General features: G+C 44.5%; 1 protein-coding gene across 2 annotated transcripts in view; it reads right to left on the bottom strand.

Annotated features, from left to right (window-relative positions):
* Window positions 1–1624: 1624 nt before the first annotated feature.
* LOC137651913 (ERI1 exoribonuclease 3-like) overlaps window positions 1625–26019 on the bottom strand; it is a 37670-nt gene continuing 13275 nt past the window's right edge. For both annotated transcript variants that reach the window (XM_068385123.1, XM_068385122.1), the window contains exons 2-6: window positions 24156–24295; window positions 8169–8303; window positions 4492–4689; window positions 4058–4154; window positions 1625–2445 (exon numbers count right to left, since the gene is read on the bottom strand). In XM_068385123.1, coding sequence (XP_068241224.1) covers window positions 2348–2445; window positions 4058–4154; window positions 4492–4689; window positions 8169–8303; window positions 24156–24245 — 618 coding nt within the window. In that variant the 5' untranslated portion in view covers window positions 24246–24295 and the 3' untranslated portion in view covers window positions 1625–2347. The remainder of the gene's footprint in view (window positions 2446–4057; window positions 4155–4491; window positions 4690–8168; window positions 8304–24155; window positions 24296–26019) is intronic.

Below are 26019 nucleotides of genomic sequence, written 5' to 3'. Positions count from 1 at the left end.
ACCGTTGCCCGTCGGAAGACGAGATCAGACTGCTGTCCATCTGCACCAAGGCGGAAGATCAAGAAGAAGGAGTTGTAGGCTGCAAACAGAGATTCAAAAAGGCGCCTCTTAGCACCCTTATAGGGAGATGAGAGGCCCTTACGACGAGGCGGACGGTGGGCCTTACGGCGAAGGAGGCCAACAGCAACAGCAGCAGAAGAATCCTCCAAAGAGGAGTCTCTATGAGTGTACTCTCTCGCGAACGAAAGAGAAACACTTCGTAGAAGAGACTGGTCAGCCAGTGACCTAAAAGCAGCAATCCTCCGAAGAGGGGCTCCTGCAGTTGCCCAGCCCCTTGAGCGAAACGGCAGGTGTGACCGCTCAGCACCAAGAGCATAGTCGCACGAAAAAAAGGCAAGAGAGGAACCCCCCAAAAGGGGAAAAACTCAAGCCTGGACAGGAAAAACTTCCCTCGGAAGGAAAGTTACCCGCCCAAGGAGGCAAGCCTCCTGAGAGTTCTAAAATTAACTGGAGAGCTGTCCGTCGTCACGGGAGTACTTCCAGTAGAAGGAGACACGCCCCTGACGAAAATACAAGGGGGGAGGCAGCAACAGCTGAATCCCCAGGCCTCAACAAGACAGCTCACACCGTTGCCATATTACAGAAACGAACTAGATCGGTAACTGTAAAAAAATAAAACAAAAATCATTAGTACACATTCATTCCCCCAGGAAGGCTCCGAAGAGGAATCCCGAGGGAAAGGAAACAAGAATTACACCACAGGCACGTGCACTCACAACCACTTACACTCACGGAAGGAGAGCTGTAACCAAAACAGAATTATAACAATTATAATTATGAAACTATGTAATTATGTAATTTAAAAATGAATGAACACTAAAGAAAGAACGAAAACCTCGAAAGGAATCGTTCTACAAGCTGAAAAATTAACAACTACAATTAGATTCATAAACTAACTGAGACAAACGTACGGCGTAGCAACCCCCCCACACGGAAAGGAAGCTACAAGGGCGTAGTAACACGTAGTAAAAGGGTGAACGACCTCAAGAGAGAGAGAGAGAGAGAGAAAGACCGAAGTCAAACTCGATCGCCACCCATAAAATTACGCCGTGGTGGCCTAACTGCCGAGGACTCCACGTAGATACCGTACACTACACACACAACTCTGAAAAGGAAACTTACTGATTTCTATACTCAAATATATATACAAACATGAAAACATGTTTACATATATATTGAGTAAAAGAAAAGTAAGCGATTAAGTAAAGACAAAACAAACAATGGCTGCCAAGAGAGGACCAAGACAGAGACGTCTGTCACAGTCCGAGCCAAAAGTGAAAGTGAGCATTCATCTGTGTGTGAGGGGGGGAGGGGTAGCTAGCTACCACTCCCCTACCCCCCCGCTAACTAGCGCGGGGGTAATACACCCTCGTTAAATTCTAATGGCTCGCCATTTCAGCTGCGCTAAAAGGTAAACCCAATGTAAATAGCGTGGTTTGTATTTCGGTTACGGAACAATTCTCATTTCCAACATCTTTTAATCTCTAAAATCAAAATCAGGGAGCTGATATTTTATTATCTCAATATCAATAATTCACTATTAAAGTTGATTTATGAAACAAAATTCCCAATTAAGAACAAGACTTTAATAAACCTATAGCTTGATACTGTTCAAAGCATAGACATGGTATCAAACTGATCATATTTCATCAAGGGTACAGTTTGAGTACATAAGTAAAACTATAAATTGCATGTTTCTTTGAGATAATAATCTTAATTAACGATGAAAAATTAAATTATATTCCTAAAAATTAATTTAGCACTAAATGAAGTTGTTTTGTTCATTTAGAATGTCTGATAAAAACTAAATGATTTTAGTTTACTGTATAATAGTAACTAAACCAACAAAATTACATACTGTACTGTATACAATATAACTATACTGTGTAATTCTTAATCTCATCCTGCATTGTTGCGCTGATAATATTCATAAAATTTCTCCATCCTCTTACTAATTGTTGGAGACACATCTTCAGAGTAAGAAGCATTTAATATATTTCTTTACATCCACTAATTTCATTAAATTATATATCCATTTTTAAGCCTCAGCAACAAGAAACAACTTAAATATATGTTAACAATTATAAAAAACATTATCGCAACCTAGATTTTTTGTATTTCATTACCATTCTATATTTCTTTGCTACATCAATAAAAAACACAATTCAGGAAATAAAATCCATCTGCAGATTCTATTTTCCACTGCTGAACTGGAACACCCACAAAAATGTTTAATAATAATCTAAGAATTTGATTATTGCACTATATCACAAGACATATCTAATCCTTAGCTTAACCTGGAATGAATGCATCTATCAGAAGGCAAAAACTGAAATCCCCGTTCTGCCAGTGCTCGGAGAATTTTCACGATATTCAAACAATCATCTGGAAATAAAAGACCTATACATAAGTGACTGACATTCATTGACCTTGAGATATTAGATTACTTGATACCAATGTCAAATCTAATGAAGGGTGGAATCTATCTTAAATCTGAGCATAATGAAAAAACCGAGATTGCAGATTACTTTATATAGTATTTTTTTAAGTACTGTATATGCTTTTCATCTTTTCTCTTTAATCTCTTCCTTTTCAGCTGTTAATTTTCTTTAACTTTGGGTTTCTAAAATTTTTATTTTCATTTCAGAGCAAATCTTTTGAGTTATTAGTCTATAAAGGTGACCAGGTCGTTTGATTGATTTTTTAAATATTTCTGACATCGCGATCCAGTAGTCCTTTTTAACCAACTCATGATAATAATTACTGTAGAATAAAACCTCAAACGTGATGACAAATGTGGTGTACTGCAGACATCAATAAAAATTCTTTGTAGTATTCTTTCAGCTCAAAACTGAGTTAATCTTGTCTTTTACTTCTCATCTGTTCCCTTTGGTCTTTTACATTCTAGCTACTTTACTTCTTTAATCTTGTTTTGCTTATTTTTACACCAGTCACCTGAAGATAAATCGATCTTACCAGTCCTGTGGTAGACTGAAAATTTGAAAATAGGATAGTGGTCTCATTCACCTACTTTATAATAACAGTAACTCAAAGATTTCACATGAGATATATTTTCTAAATGATGGCCACTTTACAAACAATAAAGACCTATTTTGGAACTAATGTCAAACTCAGGTAAGATTCTTTGATCTTGATGCTTAGGAGTTTCCTTTGGTAAGTAGTAAGTTGGCCAGGGCACTAGCCACCCGTTGTGATAATACCGCTAGTGAGTTATTTGGTGCTTTGACTGGCCAGACAATATTATATTGCATCCCTCTCTCTCGTTACGGCTCATTTTTTCTTTGCTTTGCTTACACATACACCAAATAGTCTGGCCTATTCTTTCCACATTCTCCTCTGTTCCAATAAACCTAACAACACTGAGATAATCAAACAATTCTTCACTGAAGGGGTTAACTACTGCACTGTAGTTTTTCAGTGACTACTTTCCTCTTGGTAAGGGTAGAGGAGACTCTTTAGCTGTGGCAAGCGGCTCTTCTAGGAGGGGGGACACTCCAAAATCAAACCATTGTTCTCTAGTCTTGGGTGGTGTCATGACCTCTGTACCACAGTCTTCCTCTGTCTTGGGGTAGAATTCCCTTGCTTGTGGGTGCACTCGGACACACTATTCTATCTTATTTCTTTTTCTCTTGTTATTTTGAAGGTTTTATAGTTTATTTATGAAAGATTTATTTTAATGTTGATATTATTCTTAAACTTCTCTTGTTGTATATTTCCTTATTTCCTTTCCTCACTGACCTATTTTTCCTGTTGGGGCCCTTGGGCTATAATTATAGCATCCTGCTTTTCCAACTAGGGTTGTAGCTTAGCAAGTGATAACAGTAATAATAATAATATATCTTCTTTGGATACTTAAATACAGGGGTGAAACTAGTTCTACTAAAATTAATACAATTAGCTTGGATATACTGTATTAGTGAATGATGGAAAAACATTAATGTTTAAATATAGATTAAAGAAAATTTCTTAATCTTACCAAGTCCACGGTGCAGAGTCCCTGTATGAGGAATTCTCAGATACCTGAGCATTTCGACTATACCCTTGCCAAAGCGGCCAGTACAATGCCGGTAAGACTGGAAAAAATGCTTTTGTGTTACAATGAGACAAATACATAGTCCCATCATAATTTTGATTATCAACCCATAATAAATATGAGTTACTATGAATTCAATAATGTATATAACAACACTATTGTAATATGAAAATGATCACTAAAATAAGGATCCTCAGTTTTTTTTTTGTAATTGCAGGAGTTTTTAGGCTTACTGAGGGTTATTTTTATCATCAAGCTATATCAATAAATTATTTATTATTCAATTTCTTAAATAAGTGATATACAAGATGTATTTCAAAACCTTTGATAATGAAGCTTTGCTAAAGAAACATAACCAAACTTTTTAATCAACATACCTTTTTGATATTAACCCAGCTCTTACAGAAATGTGGTACCTGCTCACCAGAGAAGTTACACTGCTCTGGCAACATAGTCTCCAAGTCCCAATCTCCACATGTAACAAATATGAAGCTTTTTCCATGCAGTTCACTGTTAACCCAAGAACAGAAATCTCTCAAAACCACACTGAACTCACTTGCATTGTCAACTTCATCCTGAAAAAAAAAATGCTCACCTTTAATTACTGTACTATCATTATCATTATTACTAGCTAAGCTATAACCCTAGTTAGAAAAGCAGGATGCTATAAGCCCAAGTGCTCCAACAAGGAAAAATAGCCCAGTGAGGAAAGGATATAAGAAAATGAATAAACTACTGTATATGAGAATATCAAATATATTAAAAGCAGTAATGTCAATATATATCTGTTACATATAGATTATGAAGATAAACTTATGTCAGCCTGTTAAACCTAACAACATTTGCTGCAAGTTTGAACTTCTTTAGTTCCATTGCCTGATTGGGAAGATCATTCCACAATCTGCTCACAGCTGGGATAAAACTTATAGAATACTGTGTAGCATCGAGTCTCATGATGCCACCCCACAATAGATGGAAATCTACGAAATAGAAACAGTGCTCTATGGTATACTGTTTTTCATCACTTTAATAATCATGACGAAGATGATTACCAGTGTAGTAGTGAACAATGTAGATGATGGCAATGAAGAAGTAAATGTACTGCACGGCAAAGAAAAGCATTACTATACTGCTCTTCTGAAAGCACTAGTTCAGCAGGCATGACATGTCTTCTTTTTTTTTTTTTGTGGGTGAGGAACATTTGGGATTTTTTTAGGGAAATGGATGTCTTTATGCATTTCCATGTCTCTATAGATTGCATTTCTTTAACAACAATATTACAGTATCATCCGTGATGGACCTTTTACCAAATAGGGCCAGTTTCATCCATGTTGAAAACTCGTTCATGCGAATACAGTATTCCCCTTTCTCAAAGATGGTCTGGAACGTTTCATTCATATACACATCAGTGGCAGGTTTGTCAGCAGAGACAGCTTCTCCATGCAGGGATACACTCTTAAGGTTGAACCTTCTTTGAAATTTATGAAACTTGTCCTTGCTGGCATTAAATTTGGCTGGTTTCATGAGAAATTTTGTACATGGCTTTGGTTCTGGATCATAGTCAGCATCATCCATAAACTTGCCATAAAACTGCCAAGACTTCTTGCTTATGGTGTTGGTATACACTGCGAGTTTCTTCTTCCTAAAGTTGCTGATCCAAAGGGCTAGCAGAGACTCTATCCTTATGAAAGCTTTATTGTGAGAAGTTACCACACTTTTTGCTGTATTGTTAAAAGTGACATTTACTGTTGTCCTTATACTGCAGACAATATGAAACGCATCAACAGGCTAGAGGATGAGAGATGCTATGCAGATGTAGGTTGCTATTACAGCATCAATTAATCTACCATTTGCAATACCAAAGTCTTTAGAAGGTGCAGGACCTTTGGCAGAACATATGAAGGATCATGGAAATCGGGGGTGGGAAAAATGGATTCGACATAAAAAAGGCATTTGATGTCATCCATGGCCTGAAAATATTTTGCAACAACTGGGCAATTGAGCCCAAAGGTCTCAAAACCTCTTCTGTTCTGTTCTTTTCTGCACCCAATTGAGATCTTTCAACCTGGTCTTTAACCCTGGGTATACTGAAGAAGGTCCAAAATTTTCTTTAGTTGGTGCCTGCTGGAGTAATGGTTCGAAAGAATCTGACCTTGTTTAGAATTTTTTGACTAGATGCTTTTGTTAGGCTTAGTATGGCTTCCCCATGTTCCTTTTAAGATGTAGCTGATGAAATATCCCTCATGAAATTAGTCTTGATTTATGTATTCGAGGCATACTGTAATCCTTTTGAGTCTGCCCATATCAGCCAGTCATTTAAATAAGCTATGACCTGAACTCCCTCCCATCACAGGTACAGTATTTGACCACTACCTTTCTAGCTTTGTAAACACACTTGAGATAGTATTGAGGCCAAATGGCATTGCTTTGAACCTGTAATAAACCCCTCCTGAACCAAAACCCTAGGTAAGGTTGGAAGAGTTGAGCTATAGGGACAAACCAATAAGTGTCTTTTAGATCTATAGTACAGATCAAAGCCCCTTGGAGTAGTAATTGGCAGACATGCAGGATGGTCATCATTTTAAATGCATCACACCTGATGTTTTTTTTTTTTAGATGAAACAGGTCGAGGATCTTACTCTTTGGATAGTCTTCCTTTGGTATGCTCAATAGCCTACCGTGGAATTTAAAAACCTGCACTTATCTATGGCTCAAAGGGAGGATCTCATTGTATGTGGTGTGCCCCATCAGAACCCTTACTGAGTGGTGCACCAGGGCTGCTAGGCAAAACTTGAGGAGTTAGAATAGGATTCAAAACAGGGTAGGTTAGGCTATACTTCTGCCTTAACCTGAAGGTACACAGACCTTCTGAGATTGCACAAAATAAACTAAAGACAAGAGCTTCTGAAGCTCATTACTATCGAATGTAGACATGTTAATATCTAGAGCAGCATTACAGTATCAATATCACCCCGGTAAACAATTAACCTTTAAACTAAAAGATAGTTTCTTATACGTTTTGGATTTTTAATTTGGTCCGCAATCATTTACAAATATTTTCCCATAAGAGGAAGAGTAAGGCTTTGCATTCATCACAATGATTATCTAAATCACAATATTGCTCCTGCCATGATAGACAAAGAGAATGCAGACTATGAATGCTTAGGAAAAATTCCCTTGAACAATCTACATAATAATTATCAACAAATCCTGATGACATTTGTTACAATCACAAATAATCAAAACACTTCTATCTGGAGAATTCACATAGAGTAAAGACGGCTTGCTAAAGCAAGAACGATGCAGAGTTTCAAAGACAAAAGACAGTACGGCCTACCCATGCCATAGTTATTGCTATTAGCAGTTAAGTTGTCTGTGTTATATTAGGGGCATAACTCTTTTGTAAGCAAAGAGTTTTTTAGAGTAAACGTTGATATAAGCAAGATTTGAGAGAGAAGCAATATGATCATCAGGGGAGGTTCACAGATACAGTATAAAAAAAATTTTCCTCAAACTTATAGAAATTCAAGCATGACACTCATACTACTCATTACTTGGGATATTTGAAAATTTACAAAATATTTGCATTTTTTCTTTACAAAGCATGCTACAATATAGAGTGGGGTGCCATAGTTTTATCATATATTCCTACTATCCTCTTGACATTTTCACTAATGTAAACAAATTAAACCTCATAAAATATGTAACATATTAACCTACTGTATTCACAAGCAGACTTGGAAAATTTGAAATAATAATTATCCACAATGCACTGATTTTACCATCGCAACATAATTAAATTTTGCTTGCGTGATTGTACAACCCTGCAAAAAGAGGAAGGCAAGGTATAATGATTAAGAAAATGTGCTATAATCCTCCATGAAATTAATCTTAAAAAGCTACTTAACAACATCCAATGGATAAATAGTTTATATAAGCAGTATTTCCTTTCATAGTATGAAAAGGATTGTATATAACAGAATAATGCCAATAAGTTTCACGATGTATGTACAGTACTCTATGTAATAATTATGAAAAAAAAAATGTATCATACCTGCTTGATTGTTGTTAGCTCTTTGCAAAACATAGTCAGCTGTGGATGCCCAACAGGTTTTACAAATTGGTGAAATTGGCTTTCAACTTCATATGTTGTGGAATTAACCTTCAGTGCTGGAAATTCAATGATCTCCTGCAAATAAAAACGAATAGAGTCAACTATCATCTTCTCTTGGCTTTTGAAGCAAACATAAAATAGAATTGTAATAACACACTGTAGATGTCCAAGTTCCCAGCCAACTTTGAAATTCTGATATTTACAATTAAATCTGATCTTCCACATCTTTTCATTTCTGACTGGTCCACTTAAAACTACCTTCTAATTACAAAGGAAGGACATGTTGCATAAATTAATTTTTGAATAGTTTGCTGAATACAAGAATTATTGGTGTAAGGTTTGTCAAAAGATTAGATTAGGTGAATTTTCAGAGAAAGACAGGCCACTATGGATCACCTTTTATTACATTCAGCAACCATATATTGAATTTATCCCTTGGCCTGCTTGTCTGGCAACTTTGAGATATATTAGTTGAATACAATGATATAACCTTTATTGCTGGATATAAACATACAACTTCCCAAATCAGTCATAACTATGATAAAATAGACAAGAAAATGTGAGAATCAGTTCTGCTCCGTATCGAAATGGACAGAAATAGCAGCATGCTACTGAATAAAGTTGCTATCCCTCTCTCTGGGGTAACGCACTATCTTATTAAAATAATTTGAAGCATACAGTATTCTTTAACCACAAATCATGTATCAGTAAAATCCCAGACTCTGCATCCACCATAAAATGAAGCCTACATGACTCAGGCAAGTAAGTTTACGTGCATGGGACCCTAGTGATCTATAATACATGACTGAATCATTTTATGTGCCTCCATTCCAGTTAACAACTCCCAAGAGATTTCCTCCCTAAGCCATAAATTTTTGTGTGTATAGTATTTCAGTTTTTATTTTCTCTTCATTCTAACAATGTGTCTTCTTGCAATAAGCCAAATATATAATAAAGAGTAAGACTATAATTTTCAGCCACACAGTTGACTATGAACCACCAATAGCCAATTCTCATCTTTGGACCATAATATTTCAGTTTGACAGTTTTTAATAGTACCAGAATCGATCATTTAGCATTGAAGCATTAGCTTTAGATTCTGTTCTTATTTGTATCAAATATATTCCTCTTCATTTCTTTTCATATTTGTTTTACTTCTCTGCGATGACAGATTTTGTATATTACATTTACATACATGAGAGCTATGACTAACAGGTTTCTGGTTATGTTTTATTTCTTTCTATGCCATCATAACAATGCTTTACTAGTGTTATAAATTAACAAAGAAGTGCCTGTTATATATGACATTTTATAGAAATCTAAATTGAGAATAACAAGCTCATTAGCTACACATTTGCTTCTTTTGTACAATATACTGTGCAATTATGATTGTGTATTTATTCCATTTGATCAGTGTCAGAAGCATTCTTCAGTAACTTTGGTATGAAAGACATTTACCTTACATCGATACACTTATTCTAGGACAAAGTCTGATGACCTTGTACTGTATCTTATTTAAGCTCTCCTAGTGCCAAAGGTTTCCTTTTCACACAAATTTGTCAACTACGATCTTATATTTTGGAGGTTTGTCTTGTAGTATTGTACCGATAAAGTCATTACACAAAGAATTTCTTTTTATATTTTCTGTAACATGCATTTCTTGGCTCTTCTTTCCTTTTACTGGGTAAATACAGTAAGCTTACAGGTGTCCTCATTTTTTATCTATTTAGTATGATACAGAGATGAATAAAGTATTTAACAAGAAATTTAGCTTCCAGAAATAATTCTTCATCTATGACAGAACTGTTCTCTGAGTCTATGAAACTTTTGCTTACCAAAATGTGTCAAAGTCCTTGATGATGAGAGTTTTTAATATGCCAAGGTCCCTCGATGAGAGCTTTTTAGTATCAGTCTTTCATGATGTCTTGTGCTCCTATAGTGATACGTAGCTTAATATGGTTATGGGAGTATAATCTGCTTCACAAGTACATTCCTTTTTCAATATTAATCTTACCCGATGATCATGTAGCTGTCAACTCCGTTGCCCGACAGAAATCTACGGTCGGGATACGCCAGCGATCGCTATCCAGGTGGGGGTGTACACAACAGCGCCATCTATGAGTAGGTACTCAAGTACTTCTTGCCAACAAGAACTCAATTTTTCCTCTGTCGTGCCGCCGGCAAGACCTACTTGGATACGCTGTTGATTCTGGAGTTGTTGTTCACGATTTGGTGATGTATTTACTCTAGAGTTTAGCCTTCGCTATTCAGGAAGCTTTATCATTAGCTTAGCAAGCTTTTGGAATTAATTTGGATTAATTGTTAACGAACTTTGCTAGATTTTGGAATTCCCCCTGGACTACTTCTAAATTCAAGATGTCTGACCAGTCTCAAGTCCCTAAATACAGGCAGTGTTAGGACTTGTGCTAGGCGTCTTCCGAAGGCCTCTTTAGATCCTCACACCGTTTGTTTCAATTGTAGGGGTAAAACCTGTCAATTGGAAGATCGATGTGGGGAATGCGCTGGGCTTTCGGAATTCGATTTTAACGAATTCCTCAAAAATGCACGTAGGTTAGAGAAGGAGAGAATCAGGAGGAGTTCTTCTCGCTCTGTGCATTTTTCCTCTCCCCATGCCCCTCAACCTTTTCCTTCCCCTGTGGTGGTGACTCCCGAACCTGCTACTAGTGCTCAGCCATCCATGGCGGATATGTTGCGTGCCATTCAGGCTCTAGGTGACCGAGTGGAGTCATTGGCTAATGACCGTAATCAGCTCTTGGCAGATGTCAGAGAGCTGAAAGCGAAAAGTGCAGTGGGAAGTGTTAGTGCTAGTGATGTGAAAAGTGTCAGTGTCAGTGTTGCGCATGAGGGTACATCTGTGCGTGCCAGTCGTCCTCCCAGTCCGGGACCTCTTGCAAGCTCCCAAGCCCAGGGGAGAAGCAATGTCGAAGGACCAAAGGGTTCGGCAGGCCTTGATCGGCGCACGGATGTATCCTCAGTGGTTGCGGACGTATCTGTTCAAGATCGTCCCATCCACAAACAGACGAATGAGCCCTAACATTCCTCGTCTGTGGAAGAAGTTTCCAGGAGGAAACGATGGACCAAGGTCTCACGACCGCTCAAACGTAAGGTCCCTTCCGAGCGAGTCCAACGGCCCAGGTGTAGCCACTGGGTCAGTTCGGACTCGCTGCAGTCATCTGATGATTGCACACCTCCCAAGAGAGGTAGAGTGGTTCCACAACAGGCCTCTGCTCCGTCTGTTGTTGCTCCGACCACGGTAGACCCTAAGTGGTCCATGCTGCAGACTATGCAGTCTCAGCTTGCGGCATTCATGCAGGAGTATCATGCTGAGAAGGTTAACACTGCACCTGTTAACCTACAACGCGCCGAGGTTGTGCGCTCAGCAGATACTGCGGCTGCCTGCTCCCACACTCCACCTGTGAGAGCTCCACCACCGATGCGCAGTCCACCCTGCCAGACGCATGTTCTTGCTGCTGTAGAGCTGCCGGGTTCCAGCACTATGCGGCTTTCTCCGCAACCCATGCGGCATGCGCCGCATACCATACAGCATGCTCCGCATACCATTCAGCATGCTCCGCAACCCACCGCAGCCCCACCCTCGCACCAGCACTCTGCCTTTGTTGTTGCCAGCTCGCAGACAGACCAGCAGCGGCATGATGTTGGATCCGCAGCTACGCATGCACCCGTTCTGCCGGATTCAGCCGTTCAGCTTTCTGCTCTGCCTTTGCCACTTCCTACTCAGCTTTCGGATGATGGAGTATCGGATGACGAAGCTGCACACTTGGATGAGCCACACTCTGACTTTGAAGGGCCCAAGTCTACGCCTCCCTCCTTAGACTTTCGTAAAGTCCTTGCCTTGTTCAGGGACTTGTATCCTGAGCAGTTTGTGTCTGCAACCCCTCGCTCTCCTCCCTCCGAGTTTGCTCTGGGCATGCAGTCTGCTGCGCCTGCCTTCACCAAGCTTGTTCTCGCACGATCATCTAAGAGAGCTTTGAGGGTTATGGGAGAGTGGTTGCATTCCAAGAAGCAACTGGGAAAGACTGCATTCATCTTTCCGCCTACCAAGCTTGCTTCCAAGTCGAGCGTCTGGTATGCCACGGGAGAGGAACCCGGCTTGGGAGTTCCTGCCTCTGCCCAGGGCGACTTCTCAAGTCTGGTTGACTCTCCCCGCAGGTTGGCTATGAGACGATCGAAGATCTGCTGGTCCTTTTCTGATATGGACCATCTGTTGAAGGGAGTCTTTCGTGCCTTCGAGATCTTCAACTTCCTCGATTGGTGTTTGGGAGACTTAAGCAGGAAGACTTCCCCTTCAGATAGGGACTCTGCCATGCTGATCATGTCTAGCATGGACAAAGCCATTCGGGATGGGTCTGGTGAACTTGCGGCTTCGTACGTGTCGGGAGTGCTCAAGAAGAGAGAACATCTTTGCTCCTTCTTATCGGCTGGTATCACTCCTTGCCAGAAGTCAGAGTTGTTGTTGGCTCCTCTCTCCAAGTGTCTGTTTCCGGAGGAGCTGATTAAGGGGATGGCTGCCTCTCTTATCCAGAAGGATACCCATGATCTGATGGCATCTTCTGCACGTAAGGCTAAAACCTTACCTTCCGTGCCTAGACCCTTCCGCCCTGCAGCAGTAGACACTCCTGCTACTCGGTTCATCCCGCCCTTTCGTGGCAGAACCTCCAGCAGAGGAGGTACCCGTGCCGACAGTCACCGTGGCAAATCCAAGAAGGGTTCCAAGTCCGCAAAAGGCAAGTTCTGACTTTCTTCGTCTCCAGACAGCAGTGGGAGCCAGACTCAAGACCTTCTGGCAAGCTTGGGAGAGCAGAGGTGCAGACGCTCAGTCTGTGAAGTGGCTAAGGGAGGGATACAGAATTCCGTTCTGCCGCAGTCCCCCTCTAGCTACATCTCCCATCAACCTCTCTCCCAACTACAAGGAGAAGGACAAGAGGCTAGCGTTGCAACAAGAGGTGTCGCTCTTGCTACAAAAGGAAGCGGTTGTCATAGTCCGGGACCATCAATCCCCGTCTCTTCCTGGTAGCGAAGAAGACAGGAGGTTGGAGACCGGTGCTGGACGTCAGTGCTCTCAATGCTTTTGTCACCAAGCAGACGTTCACGATGGAGACGACGAAGTCGGTCCTAGCAGCGGTCAGGCAGGAGGACTGGATGGTCTCGTTAGACCTGAAAGACGCGTACTTTCACGTCCCCATTCATCCAGACTCCCAACCTTTCCTAAGGTTCGTCTTTGGAAAGGTTGTGTACCAGTTCCAAGCCCTGTGCTTTGGCCTAAGCACGGCACCTCTGGTGTTTACCAGACTGATGAGGAATATTGCGAAATTCCTTCACTTGGCAGACATCAGAGCCTCCCTCTATTTGGACGACTGGCTTTTAAGAGCTCCAACAAGTCGTCGCTGTCTGGAGAATCTCAGATGGACTATGGATCTGACCAAGGAACTGGGCCTCCTGGTCAATATAGAGAAGTCCCAGCTCGTCCCATCCCAGACCATTGTCTATCTAGGTATGGAGATTCAGAGTCGAGCTTTTCGGGCTTTTCCGTCGGCCCCAAGGATCAATCAAGCCCTAGAATGCATCCAGAGCATGCTGAGAAGGAACCGATGTTCAGTCAGGCAGTGGATGAGTCTAACAGGGACACTTTCATCGCTGGCCCAGTTCATCGAGTTAGGGAGACTCCACCTCCGCCCCCTTCAGTATCATCTAGCTGCTCACTGGGTAAAGGACACGACGCTAGAGGCGGTCTCAGTGCCTGTTTCCGAAGAGATGAGGTCTACTCTAACGTGGTGGAAGAACAGCATTCTTCTCAAGGAAGGTCTACCTTTGGCTGTTCAGACCCCCGACCACCGTCTCTTCTCGGACGCATCGGACACGGGCTGGGGTGCGACACTGGACGGACAGGAATGCTCGGGCACATGGAATCAGGAGCAAAGGACACTTCACATCAATTGCAAGGAGTTGTTGGCGGTTCATCTGGCCTTGATAAACTTCAAGTCCCTCCAGCTAAACAAGGTGGTGGAGGTGAACTCCGACAACACCACAGCCTTGGCTTACATCTCCAAGCAGGGAGGGACTCATTCGAGGAAGTTGTTCGAGATCGCAAGGGACCTCCTCATTTGGTCAAACGATCGAAAGCTTTCGCTGGTAACGAGGTTCATTCAGGGCGATATGAATGTCATGGCAGATCGCCTCAGCCGGAAGGGTCAGGTCATCCCCACAGAGTGGACCCTTCACAAGAATGTTTGCAGCAGACTATGGGCCCTGTGGGGTCAGCCAACCATAGATCTATTCGCTACCTCGATGACCAGGAGGCTCCCGATGTATTGTTCTCCGATTCCAGACCCAGCAGCAGTTCACGTGGATGCCTTTCTGCTGGATTGGTCCCATCTCGACCTGTATGCGTTCCCGCCGTTCAAGATTGTCAACAGGGTACTTCAGAAGTTCGCCTCTCACAAAGGGACACGGCTGATGTTGGTTGCTCCCCTCTGGCCCGCGAGAGAATGGTTCACCGAGGTACTGCAATGGCTAGTCGACGTTCCCAGGACTCTTCCTCTAAGAGTGGACCTTCTGCGTCAACCTCACGTAAAGAAGGTACACCCAAACCTCCACGCTCTTCGTCTGACTGCCTTCAGACTATCGAAAGACTCTCAAGAGCTAGAGGCTTTTCGAAGGAGGCAGCCAGAGCGATTGCCAGAGCAAGGAGGACATCCACTCTCAGAGTCTATCAGTCTAAATGGGAAGTCTTCCGAAGCTGGTGCAAGGCGAATGCAGTTTCCTCAACCAGTACCACTGTAACCCAGATTGCTGACTTCCTGTTACATCTAAGGAACGTAAGATCCCTATCAGCTCCTACGATCAAGGGTTACAGAAGTATGTTGGCAGCGGTATTCCGCCACAGAGGCTTGGATCTTTCCACCAACAAAGATCTACAGGACCTCCTTAGGTCTTTTGAGACCTCAAAGGAACGTCGGTTGTCCACTCCAGGCTGGAATCTAGACGTGGTTTTAAGGTTCCTAATGTCATCAAGATTTGAACCGCTCCAATCAGCCTCTTTTAAGGACCTCACATTAAAAACTCTTTTCCTCGTGTGCTTAGCAACAGCTAAAAGAGTAAGTGAGATCCACGCCTTCAGCAGGAACATAGGTTTTACTTCTGAAACGGCTACATGTTCCTTGCAGCTCGGTTTTTTGGCTAAAAACGAGCTTCCTTCCCGTCCTTGGCCTAAGTCGTTCGAGATCCCAAGCCTGTCCAACTTGGTGGGGAACGAACTAGAGAGAGTACTTTGCCCAGTAAGAGCTCTTAGGTACTATTTAAGAAGGTCAAAGCCATTACGAGGACAATCAGAAGCTTTGTGGTGTGCTATCAAGAAGCCTACTCTACCGATGTCTAAGAACGCAGTTTCTTACTACATCAGGCTTCTGATTAGAGAAGCACATTCTCATCTGAAGGAAGAAGACCTTGCTTTGCTGAAGGTAAGGACACATGAAGTGAGAGCTGTTGCTACTTCGGTGGCCTTCAAACAGAACCGTTCTCTGCAGAGTGTTATGGATGCAACCTATTGGAGAAGCAAGTCAGTGTTCGCATCATTCTATCTCAAAGATGTCCAGTCTCTTTACGAGAACTGCTACACCCTGGGACCATTCGTAGCAGCGAGTGCAGTAGTAGGTGAGGGCTCAGCCACTACATTCCCATAATCCCATAACCTTTTTAATCTTCCTCTTGAATACTTTTTATTGTTGTTTTTTGGGTTGTACGGAAGGCTAAGAAGCCTTCCGCATCCTGGTTGATTTGGCGGGTGGTCAAATTCTTTCTTGAGAAGCGCCTAGGTTAGAGGTTGTGATGAGGTCCTTTAGTATGGGTTGCAGCCCTTTATACTTCAGCACCTAGGAGTCGTTCAGCATCCTAAGAGGACCGCTAGGCTCAGTAAGGAAGACGTACTTAAAAAAGGCAGAGTAATAGTTCAAGTCGACTTCCTTACCAGGTACTTATTTATTTTATGTTTGTTATTTTGAATAACTGATAAAATGAAATACGGGATACTTAGCTTCTTTGTTAACATGTATGCTGGTCTCCACCCACCACCCTGGGTGTGAATCAGCTACATGATCATCGGGTAAGATTAATATTGAAAAATGTTATTTTCATTAGTAAAATAAATTTTTGAATATACTTACCCGATGATCATGAATTTAAGAACCAGCCCTTCCTCCCCATAGAGAACCAGTGGACCGAGGAGAAAATTGAGTTCTTGTTGACAAGAAGTACTTGAGTACCTACTCACAGATGGCGCTGTTGTGTACACCCCCACCTGGATAGCGATCGCTGGCGTATCCCAACCGTAGATTTCTGTCGGGCAACGGAGTTGACAGCTACATGATCATCGGGTAAGTATATTCAAAAATTTATTTTACTAATGAAAATAACATTTTTCAGTTAAAGTAATTCCTCCTTCTATAGGTACTACTTTCCAGCATCTTAAACAACTCAGACATTCCTTAATGTTTTGCTTACCTTGCACAGTAAAAGACTCTATCCTTCTTGCATACACTATTTCCATTAGAATTCTCTGGGTTCAGTTTACCTCTTGTTACTGCAAATGTGTTCATATATTTTCTGCTTGTGTGTAGCCTGCCATATCCAGTAACTCATCTCTAAAAGTTCACTACTGCAGGGATACACTTCTGTGCTTAATTGGAAACCATTTGCCAACTGAAAACTAGCAATCAGCCTCATGTCTATACCTGCACTTTTTTCTGTCGCCAATCTTGCTCTTACCAAATTCCATTAGCACCATTACTCCTTTTTCTTCAGTGATGGGCTTGTGGGTTCCTTATAGTAATTTTCTCTTCAGTCTATGATCACAGGTTAGTTGAGTCTTCAAAACAATAGTTGTTTACTTAACAGGTGGTGTTCCATCCTTGTCCCTGGATGTCTCCTCATCTTAAAATTCGGGCCTTCTTTTAATCTTCCAGGATTCAAGTCTCTCATTTACAAGAGTTATTCCTTTTCCATTGGCTTATTTAAGCAGATCAGTCATGTTACTCGATATTGTTCAGCATAGAAACCATCAAGTACTGAGTGAAAAACTGAAAGCAATCAGTTAAAACATATAAAAACAACATACTGAATATGAAATGCTGAACAGCTATAAACAAAACATTTAGTAAGAGAGGCCTTGTTATGCTATCTCTCAAAAGCCTTGAAAATCACAAATTTTAAGTAATTTGTATTTTTCCTAACAGTACTTACCTCGAACTACTTTCTTAGGAGTATCTGGGATCTCCTCCCAACCGACCAGAATTTTGTGTAGTTTCCCCTATCTCTGTTTTCTATAGTGGGTACCTCTGGCGGAGGGATACGCACCATGAGGCGACCCGGGGTCAGAGAGCGTGCTCGCCCAGGTCTCGAACTCCAGTAAGTTTATGATAGATAAGGTTCCAAAAGTCCTGTAAGGCACTCGAGGCAGGATGGGTGGGCCATAACCCGAAAGTGGTTCGAGGTAAGTATTGTTAGGAAAAATACAAATTACTTAAAATTTGTGATTTGTTCCAATACGGAGTACTTACCTCGAACTACTTTCTTAGGAGACTTATACTTTAGGGGGTGGGAGTGGCCTTCCGGACTGAAAGACTGTTGGAGAAGGGAAAAAACAAACCTAGATAGGAGGCTAGGTTCTGCTGACCCCAAAAATAGAAACGAGAAACTAGGGAAAACTACGCAAAAAAATATCTTAGTGTCTAAGTAACTCACCTCTGTAAAAGTCCTCGGAGATGTATTCATTCACTGAAAGTGTATCCCATGGAAGGTGAAGGAATCAAGGGCCATGGAGAGGAAGGGTGATAAGGGGGGGAAAGGTAAGGAAGGAACCTGTGTCTCTTGGACTTACCGCCCACGGCTTCCCCGGGGCTACACCTTTAAATCTTCTGGAGCGCAGAAATGACGGGACCAAGCGAGAAGCCGTCCAAAGATTTTCTAGAACAGTCCTTTAGGTAGTGAGCCGTAAAGGTGGACTGCCTTGACCAAGTGCCTGCCCTCAAGATCTGGCCCACTGCCATGTTCTTCTCGAAGGCCAACGAAGTACTCAGGCCCCTAATATCATGGGATCTAGGCTTTCCCGGAAGTGAGACCCCTGAACTGTCGTAGGCTCTCATGATTACCTGCCGTAGCCAGAAGGAGATCGTGTTCTTAGAGACTAGCTTCTTCACTAGTCCTGAGGAGACGAACAGACTTTTGAGGCCAGGTGAAATCTGGAAGTTCTCTCTAGGTACTTGCGCACCGCTTTGACTGGGCACAGTAACAAGTCCCTTGGGTTGTCTGAACGCGGAATCGCTGGCACTGAGAACCCTTCAAACCTAGGGTCCCAGATGGCTGGGTTCTGAGTCTTGGCTACGAAGTTAGGTAAGAACCTGAAAGTTGCTTCTCGCCAACCCTTCGAGTGTGAGACCTCGTAAGACAGCCCATGGATCTCACTTACCCTCTTCGCCGACGCAAGGGCTAACAGGAAGACCGTCTTGAGGGTGAGCTCTTTGTCCAGGATATCTTTGAGCGGTTCAAAGGGAGGCTCTGACAGCACTTTCAGTACTCTAGCCACATCCCACTGGGGTACCCTAGAGGCCTGGGGGGAACACGACTGCTCGAAACTCTTGATGAGCATCGAGATATGTCTAGACGCTCCTAGGTCGATGCCTTTCAGGAGGAAGACTTGGCCCAGCACCGCCCGGACTCCTTTGATGGCTGGTATGGACGTGCCCACTTCATCCCTCAGATATACCAGGAAGTCGGCTATCTCGTGAATGGAGGCCGCTAACGGCCTAATGTTCTTCTCGGTGCACCGCTTAGTAAAGGTAGCCCATTTCGCCTGGTATACTGCGACCGAGGACCGTCTAAGGTACCCCGACATCCTTGTTGCGATCTTCGACGAATATCCTTCCCTCCTCAGGAGGCGCTCGATAACCTCCACGCGTGTAGGCGGAGGGACCGAGGGTTTTCGTGAAACCTTTGGAAGTGTGGTTGCCGGAGGAGGTCTGGCCTGTCTGGAAGGGGCCAAGGCGGACGGCGAGCCAGTTCCTTTAGGTCCGCGAACCATTCTCTCTCCGGCCACCAGGGCGCTATCAAAGTCATCCAAAGGTTGTTTGCCCTCCTCACTCTGTTGAGAACTTGTCTGAGCATTCCGAAGGAGGGGAAGGCATATACGTCGAGATTGTCCCAAGGATGTTGAAGGGCGTCCTCAAACGCCGCTGTTGGATCTGGCACAGGAGAACAAAACACGGGGAGCTGTGCGTTTAGTCTCGTGGCAAAGAGGTCTATTATCGGAGAGCTCCACTTCAGGATGACAGTCCGGGCCACTCTCGGGTGTAGGGACCATTCCGACCCTACTACTTAACCCACCCTGCTGAGGCCGTCAGCTAGGACGTTCCTTTTTCCCGGAATGAACCTGGCTGTGACTTTGATCTGTTGCTCCTCCGCCCATTCCAGGAATTCCGTTGTGAGACTGCACAGCTCCTTCGACTTCAGTACTCCTTGCTTCTTCACGTAGGCCACCACCATGGCGTTGTTGCACATCAGAGCCACGGTGATTCCCTGGAGTAGATGGACGGCCATCAGCTCTAGTACATTTATGTGACGGCTCTTCTCCGCGAGGTCCCATTTCCCTTTCGCTGACTCATCGAGAACATGGGCTCCCCAACCCTCCTTGGATGCGTCCATGAACAGCAGCACCTCCGGAGGGTCGATTGCGAGGGGCATTCCTTTGAGGGTGTTTGTCCTGTCGTGCCACCACTTCAAGACTTCCTTCGTCTCCGGAAACACCGGGACTATCTTGTGCAGGGAGTCCCCCTGGTTCCAGAGCTCCTTCAGGTTCCATTGAACACCCCTGAGTTTGAGCCTCCCCTGGGGGACCAACTTCTCCAAAGACACGAGGTGGCCTATCAATCTTTGCCAGTCCTTGGCTCCCCTGGGCTGGTCCGTTCGGAAGGGACGGAGTATCTGCTCCAGATTGTCTATCCTCTCCGAGGAGGGGAAGGCTCTCACCAACTGGGAGTCTAGAACCATCCCCAGGTAGGTCATCCTGGTGGAGGGTATCAGCTGTGACTTTTCCAGGTTGATGGTGATACCCAAGACACCGCATAACCGCAGAAGCTTCGTACCTTGCTCCCTCAGTGCTCCCTCTGAGGCTAAAAGCAACAACCAGTCGTCTAGGTACCAAATCAGGTGGATGCCCTGCTCGTGCGCCCAGGCCGAGACTGTTGAAAAGACCCTCGTGAAGACCTGAGTGGCTGTCGACAGTCCGAAGCAGAGGGTTCTGAATTGTAACGTTTGGGTACCCCATTTTACTCTTAGGAACTTCCTGCTAGAGGGGTGGACAGGGGTTTGGAAGTAGGCGTCCTTGAGATCTATGGACATCATGAAGTCCCCCTCTCTCAAGGCCGCCAGAACTGACTTCGGGGTGTCAATCCTGAAGTCGGTCTTGCACACGAACTTGTTGAGGGCTGAGAGATCTATGACCAGTCTCCAACCCCTTGTCGCTTTCTCCACCAGGAAGATTCTGCTGAAGAACCCCGGCGCGGAATTCCTGACTGGTTCTACCGCCCCTTTGGCGAGCATGACCGATACTTCCTCTTGCAATGCTGTTCTTCTCAAGGGGTCCTTGGGCGCCAACCACTCCGCCTGTTGGTCCGGGATCAGAAGGGGCGGTTAGGGCAACCTGTACCCTTCCTTCAGTACTGCTACGGTCCACGGATCCGCTCCGTGGTCCCGCCAAGCTTGCCAAGAGTGTTTGAGGCATCCCCCTACCTGAGGCTTCGGCAGTAGTAGGGGGCTTCCCTTCCTATCTCCTTCTAGAGGCGCGGCTGGAACGCCCTCTCCTGGAGTTTGAATAGGTTGGTCTGAAGTTTGACTGTGGGGCTGAACTACCCCTACGGGAGGGCTGCGAGGCCTGGTGCCAAGACACCGACGGGGAGTCCCTCCTCAGCTGTACCGGCGATCCACGGGATGGGTGAGGGACGTCTGAAGAGGGTCCCCTGTGGGCTGGTCGTCTTGCAGGCGGGGGTCTGGGCTCTCCCACTTCTTTAAGCTTCCTGACCCTCTCCATGGTCTCCTCCACTGCCTTCAAGGGGAACACCGACTCGCCCCACACTGGCGAGTTCCTCAAAGCCCTCGCCTCCCGCTCGGGTAACCTCCTAAACAGCTTGCTCAGTACTGTGTCCCTCTTCCACAGGACCCAGTTGGACGCTTGTGAGAGAGACTGGTAGGAGAGGAGCTTGAGTGCTTTTCCACCCGAACTAATCAGCTCCCTCAGTAAGGACTGATTCTCGGGGACGGAGAAGTCGTGAGATGCCTGGAATCCCACCAACGTGCAGGCCCACCAGTCCAACCACGAAGACACGTAAACTAGGTCCAGGGCCATGTCCTCCATCATGGAGGTTTCCGCTGGAGAAAAACACACCGGAGCGGAGGATGCCCTATCTTCAGCCACTCCTTGGTTCAGAATGGCGATCGCTGGCTCAACCGTACAGGGGCCTCCGCAGCGCCCCTCTGGGAGATAAAAGCGTTTCTGCGTTTTAAGTCCCTGGAGGAGTTTGGAGGCGCTCTGGTTCCTGGGGGCGTCTGCCTGGCTGGCTATGAACCTATCTATATGGTCCATACCCAGCTTCACATCCCTTGCCAGGGGAAGGGCCAGGGAAAGCTTCTACTGTACTGGATTATCTACCAGCCTGCTAAGTCCGGAGAGCCAGGCTTGTTCTGCCGAGGGTTTCGACTCATCCAACCTATGGTGACGCCTGATGAGGGCCAAGACCTTCCTGTAGGCGGAGACTTCGTCCGTAGAGCATTCTCCCCCTTCTACGAGGCCTTCGGCTATCTGGTCCTCCGCATGAGCAGCTACGTCGATGACGGAGGTTTCCGCGTGAGGGGGAGGCATCTTCCTCTCGTGCCGAGCCATTGGCGGGTCGACCCGCCGAGCGGACGGATCCGCTGGGACGGGAGTAGCCGTCATGGGTCTACTCCCTCCTGCGAGCTCCACGGAGCTGCGGGCTTTTCCGTACCAGCTGGCTGGCTCTGTCATTCAGGGAACCCCGTCGAAGGGCCGGAGGCCGGGACAAAGCTGCCAGGCCGAAGGGGCGGCTCTCTCCGCCGGGCGGATGGAGCCGGAACCTTCGCGGACTTAAGCTTGTCTACCGAGACCTGGTGCGACATCCTCCGACGATGATCGGGTCTGCTGGAGGGGCCGTGCCGCGAGGGTGGCGAAGTAGCTCTAGGGAGCCAGCCAGAGGTGCTCGGGTCGGCGGTAACTTTTAGGAGGTGACTACGGGGGATGGTGACTCGCACCCATTCACCTTTCGACGAACGGCTCCTCTTATGCTTTTTCCTAGAGGTTCTGGACCGTCTCCTGGCGTGGCGTGATCATGAGCGGGACCTCATCCTGCGGGACCTCTCCCTTCTCCTCCTGGAGTCCCTTGGGCCTTCGTCCTCCGAGGAGAATGAGTCAGACTCGAAGGAGGAGAACGATGACGGGGAGGAAAGAGAGTCTGCTGAGTCATTCAAAGCGTCTCGAGTTTCTGGTGGATCTTCGTGCCGGTCCGCTGGCGAAGAAGGCTGTAGAAAGACCGGCAGGAGCGTTGCCGACGGCACCGGGGGAGACCAAGGCACCTTCTTGCGGGCGAACCAGGTGTCGAACTCCTCCTTCAGTCTCATGGGCGACCTGAAAAGCGTCTCGGCGGCGCCCACGCGAGGGGGTCCGAACTCGGTGAATCTCCTTCCTTCTCGGCGTCTCCCCCGGCCGTTGACATACCTGAAACGCACACCCAAGATGTGGGGGAAGAGGCCGTAGCGGCTTTCCCCCACATCAGATCGTCGGTAGAGACGGGCCCTGCGGGCACCAGGACTGCGTCTCCCGAGCACACTCCCGTCCCTCCCTCAGGCCCCCCACTTGCCTGAATCGACACAATATCCCCACCAAAAGGCATCACAGACTCCTGGGGAAGGGCAATGGGCCGCTTCCCCGCAACGGACTTACCTCGTCCCCTACTCTGGGTAGGGAAAGGCGGTAGGGAACCCCTCTCCGACGAGGCATCGGGCGACGCTAGGGGCAAGGAAATGCTGGACTTTTTCGGCAATCTCTTGATAGCTTTCTTCTTCTTCGTGCCGTAGAGCACCCACTGGATCTCGTTCCAGGATTCGCACTCCGGACACGTGGCTGTAGGGGAACACACACACTGCCCCTACACGAAGAACACAAAGAGTGGGGGTCGACCTCCGGCTTGGAGAGAAAAGCCCCACAAGATTTACCGGCCATAGGCCCAGGGCAACGGCGGGGATGCTCCATAACGAAACACTAAAGCACCAATCGACACAGGGACACAGAGGAAAGAGTAGGATAAGGTAAGGATTGAACAAGAGGGGACCACGTGAGTACCGCGTGAGACACAAAGGGTCGCACTGGGTGAAGAGAGCGCGGCGAGATGTTAATCACGTCACGACCCGAAACTTACTGGAGGTCGAGACCTGGGCGAGCACGCTCTCTGACCCCAGGTCACCTCATGGCGCGTATCCCTCCGCCAGAGGTACCCACTATAGAAAACAGAGATAGGGGAAACTACACAAAATTCTGGTCGGTTGGGAGATCCCAGATACTCCTAAGAAAGTAGTTCGAGGTAAGTACTCCGTGTTGGAACAAATGCACATTAAAAAAGTAAGACTTTTGAATGAGGATAATCATAAACTGTATTGTAGGCAAAACTGAACAGAGTAGCACTGATGGGACTCCTTTTACAGAACATGATAAAAAAAGATTTTGAGCAAAAAAATTCCAAATTTGTAGGTCAATAACATTCTTGAATCAAAGGAATACAACAGCAATAAGCTAAATATATAAATATATGTACTGTACATCCAACAACGTACCTGTGGCTTCAGTTGTATGTCCTTTTCACAAGTGGCTTCAAAATCTAGGACAATAAAATAATCATATCTTTGAAGTTTTCTTTGAGCCATTTTTGTTTCAATGGTAAGGTAGCCCAGCTTATTTTTGTTATTTCAAATATCTGGAAATAAAAAATAACAACACATTATAGTATAATCATACTGAGACATGTACATAAGAGTATGTCAAAGATTATTAACTCATACATAGGACTACAAGTACCATAGATAATCCAACAAGAAAAAAATTTCTTGTGAAATCTTAATAAAAATTTCAAAGAATATTGATAGTCCACTGACAAAGATGGAGAAAGAAACTATAGGTATAAGCACCCTAACTGAGAGTATGTTCCTTATTTCATGGCTTCCAATTTTATCTTTCAGCAATACAGTACATTCGTGAATGTGAAAGATGTGCAAATGTCTCTACCTATGGGTCATTAAGACTGTCTACATCCACACATGCTAATGAATCTATAAAATTTCTTCTAAAATGTATAGGATGGGTGGTATATATTTACAATCTTACTTCACGCTAATAAGTACTGTACTTTTAATTACACAATCTTGTTCTTTCCAATCAACTTCCTTGTCCTTCCAAGGTACTTTTCTCAGAAATGCTCCATCGTCACTTAAAGTATCATTTACTTACTTAATCTTCGTTTAATAATAGAACCCAACATCAGTGCCCAAAGGTAAGGGGAGGAAGGCTGCACACCAGTAAACAAGGACATGGCAAATGTCATGTTAGGGGGCGGGTTACCTTAGTTAGTACATACAGTTTCCCTTTTATTTCCATATAATTTAATTCAAATGTCACATATTCTAAAATAATTTGTATTTTTACTAGACTTACAAACCTGCCCCTTAATTAGGGAGATTAATTAGGCCAGTACTGGAGTCGTCAGTCGTTAAAGTTGGATAACAAGTTGTTATCCAACTAGTGAGGATGTGGGTCAATTAGCCCCCGCCCCTTTCAAGCCAGAGAGCCTTCACTTTTTACCCATCAACCAAGGACTGAGAGAGGTGGTTAAGGAGGGATGTTGGATCAAATAGAAATTAATTTAAAAATCTGTTATTTTTTCCTATGCTCATACAAACCCTAGTTCTTTAACTATGGACACTCAGTGTTTAATGGGATGGAAGTCCCATTAGAACCTAAACTGAAAGGTTCATTTTCTTCGCTGGAAGTAAATGACTGCTTAATCTGCATAGAAACAAAACGATGACCGAATCCACCTCCTACCTGACTTTCAGATGGATGAAAGACTGATAAGACCTGGGCTGTACTGTACATGCAAACTTGCACTTGATCAAACTAGAGATATCCTTCCCACAAAGGGGATTTCAGTTGGAAATATATACCTTGTATGATGATCAATGGGTTGGGGTATAAGATCCACATCCCCTGGGAGAGATATTTCTTTGGACTTACAGAATGACGCTCTGAAGGGTAACTTACCAGCATGTAACGTTTCAACCGCATAATCCCCAAATCCCTAAGTTGGGGGACAAAAGAATGAAAGAAAAGAACCAGTCAGGCTACCATTCATTCCAGACTTACATTTACACATTACCAGAGATGAGATGCATCCATGTCCCATGTGGAAGCTGGGCTCGATACAGTTCACAACTCCTTGAGAAGCCAGCACAGATCCAAGGACAAAGGAGTCAAAGGACTTGTGGGTATATTGTACTTTCGCAAGTAAAAGGCAGTGAAGGTAGTCTTCCTATCCAAACATGACAAATTCGAAGATAATTTGTATTTTTCCTAACCATACAAACCTTAGCTATTTACATTGGGTTTACCTTTTAGCGCAGCTGAAATGGCGAGCCATTAGGATTT

This window comes from Palaemon carinicauda, chromosome 13 (genome assembly GCF_036898095.1).
Source record: "Palaemon carinicauda isolate YSFRI2023 chromosome 13, ASM3689809v2, whole genome shotgun sequence".
Taxonomy (NCBI): domain Eukaryota; kingdom Metazoa; phylum Arthropoda; class Malacostraca; order Decapoda; family Palaemonidae; genus Palaemon; species Palaemon carinicauda.
Note: the sequence above shows the minus strand (reverse complement) of the source record. Positions and strands in the feature narration are given on the sequence as shown.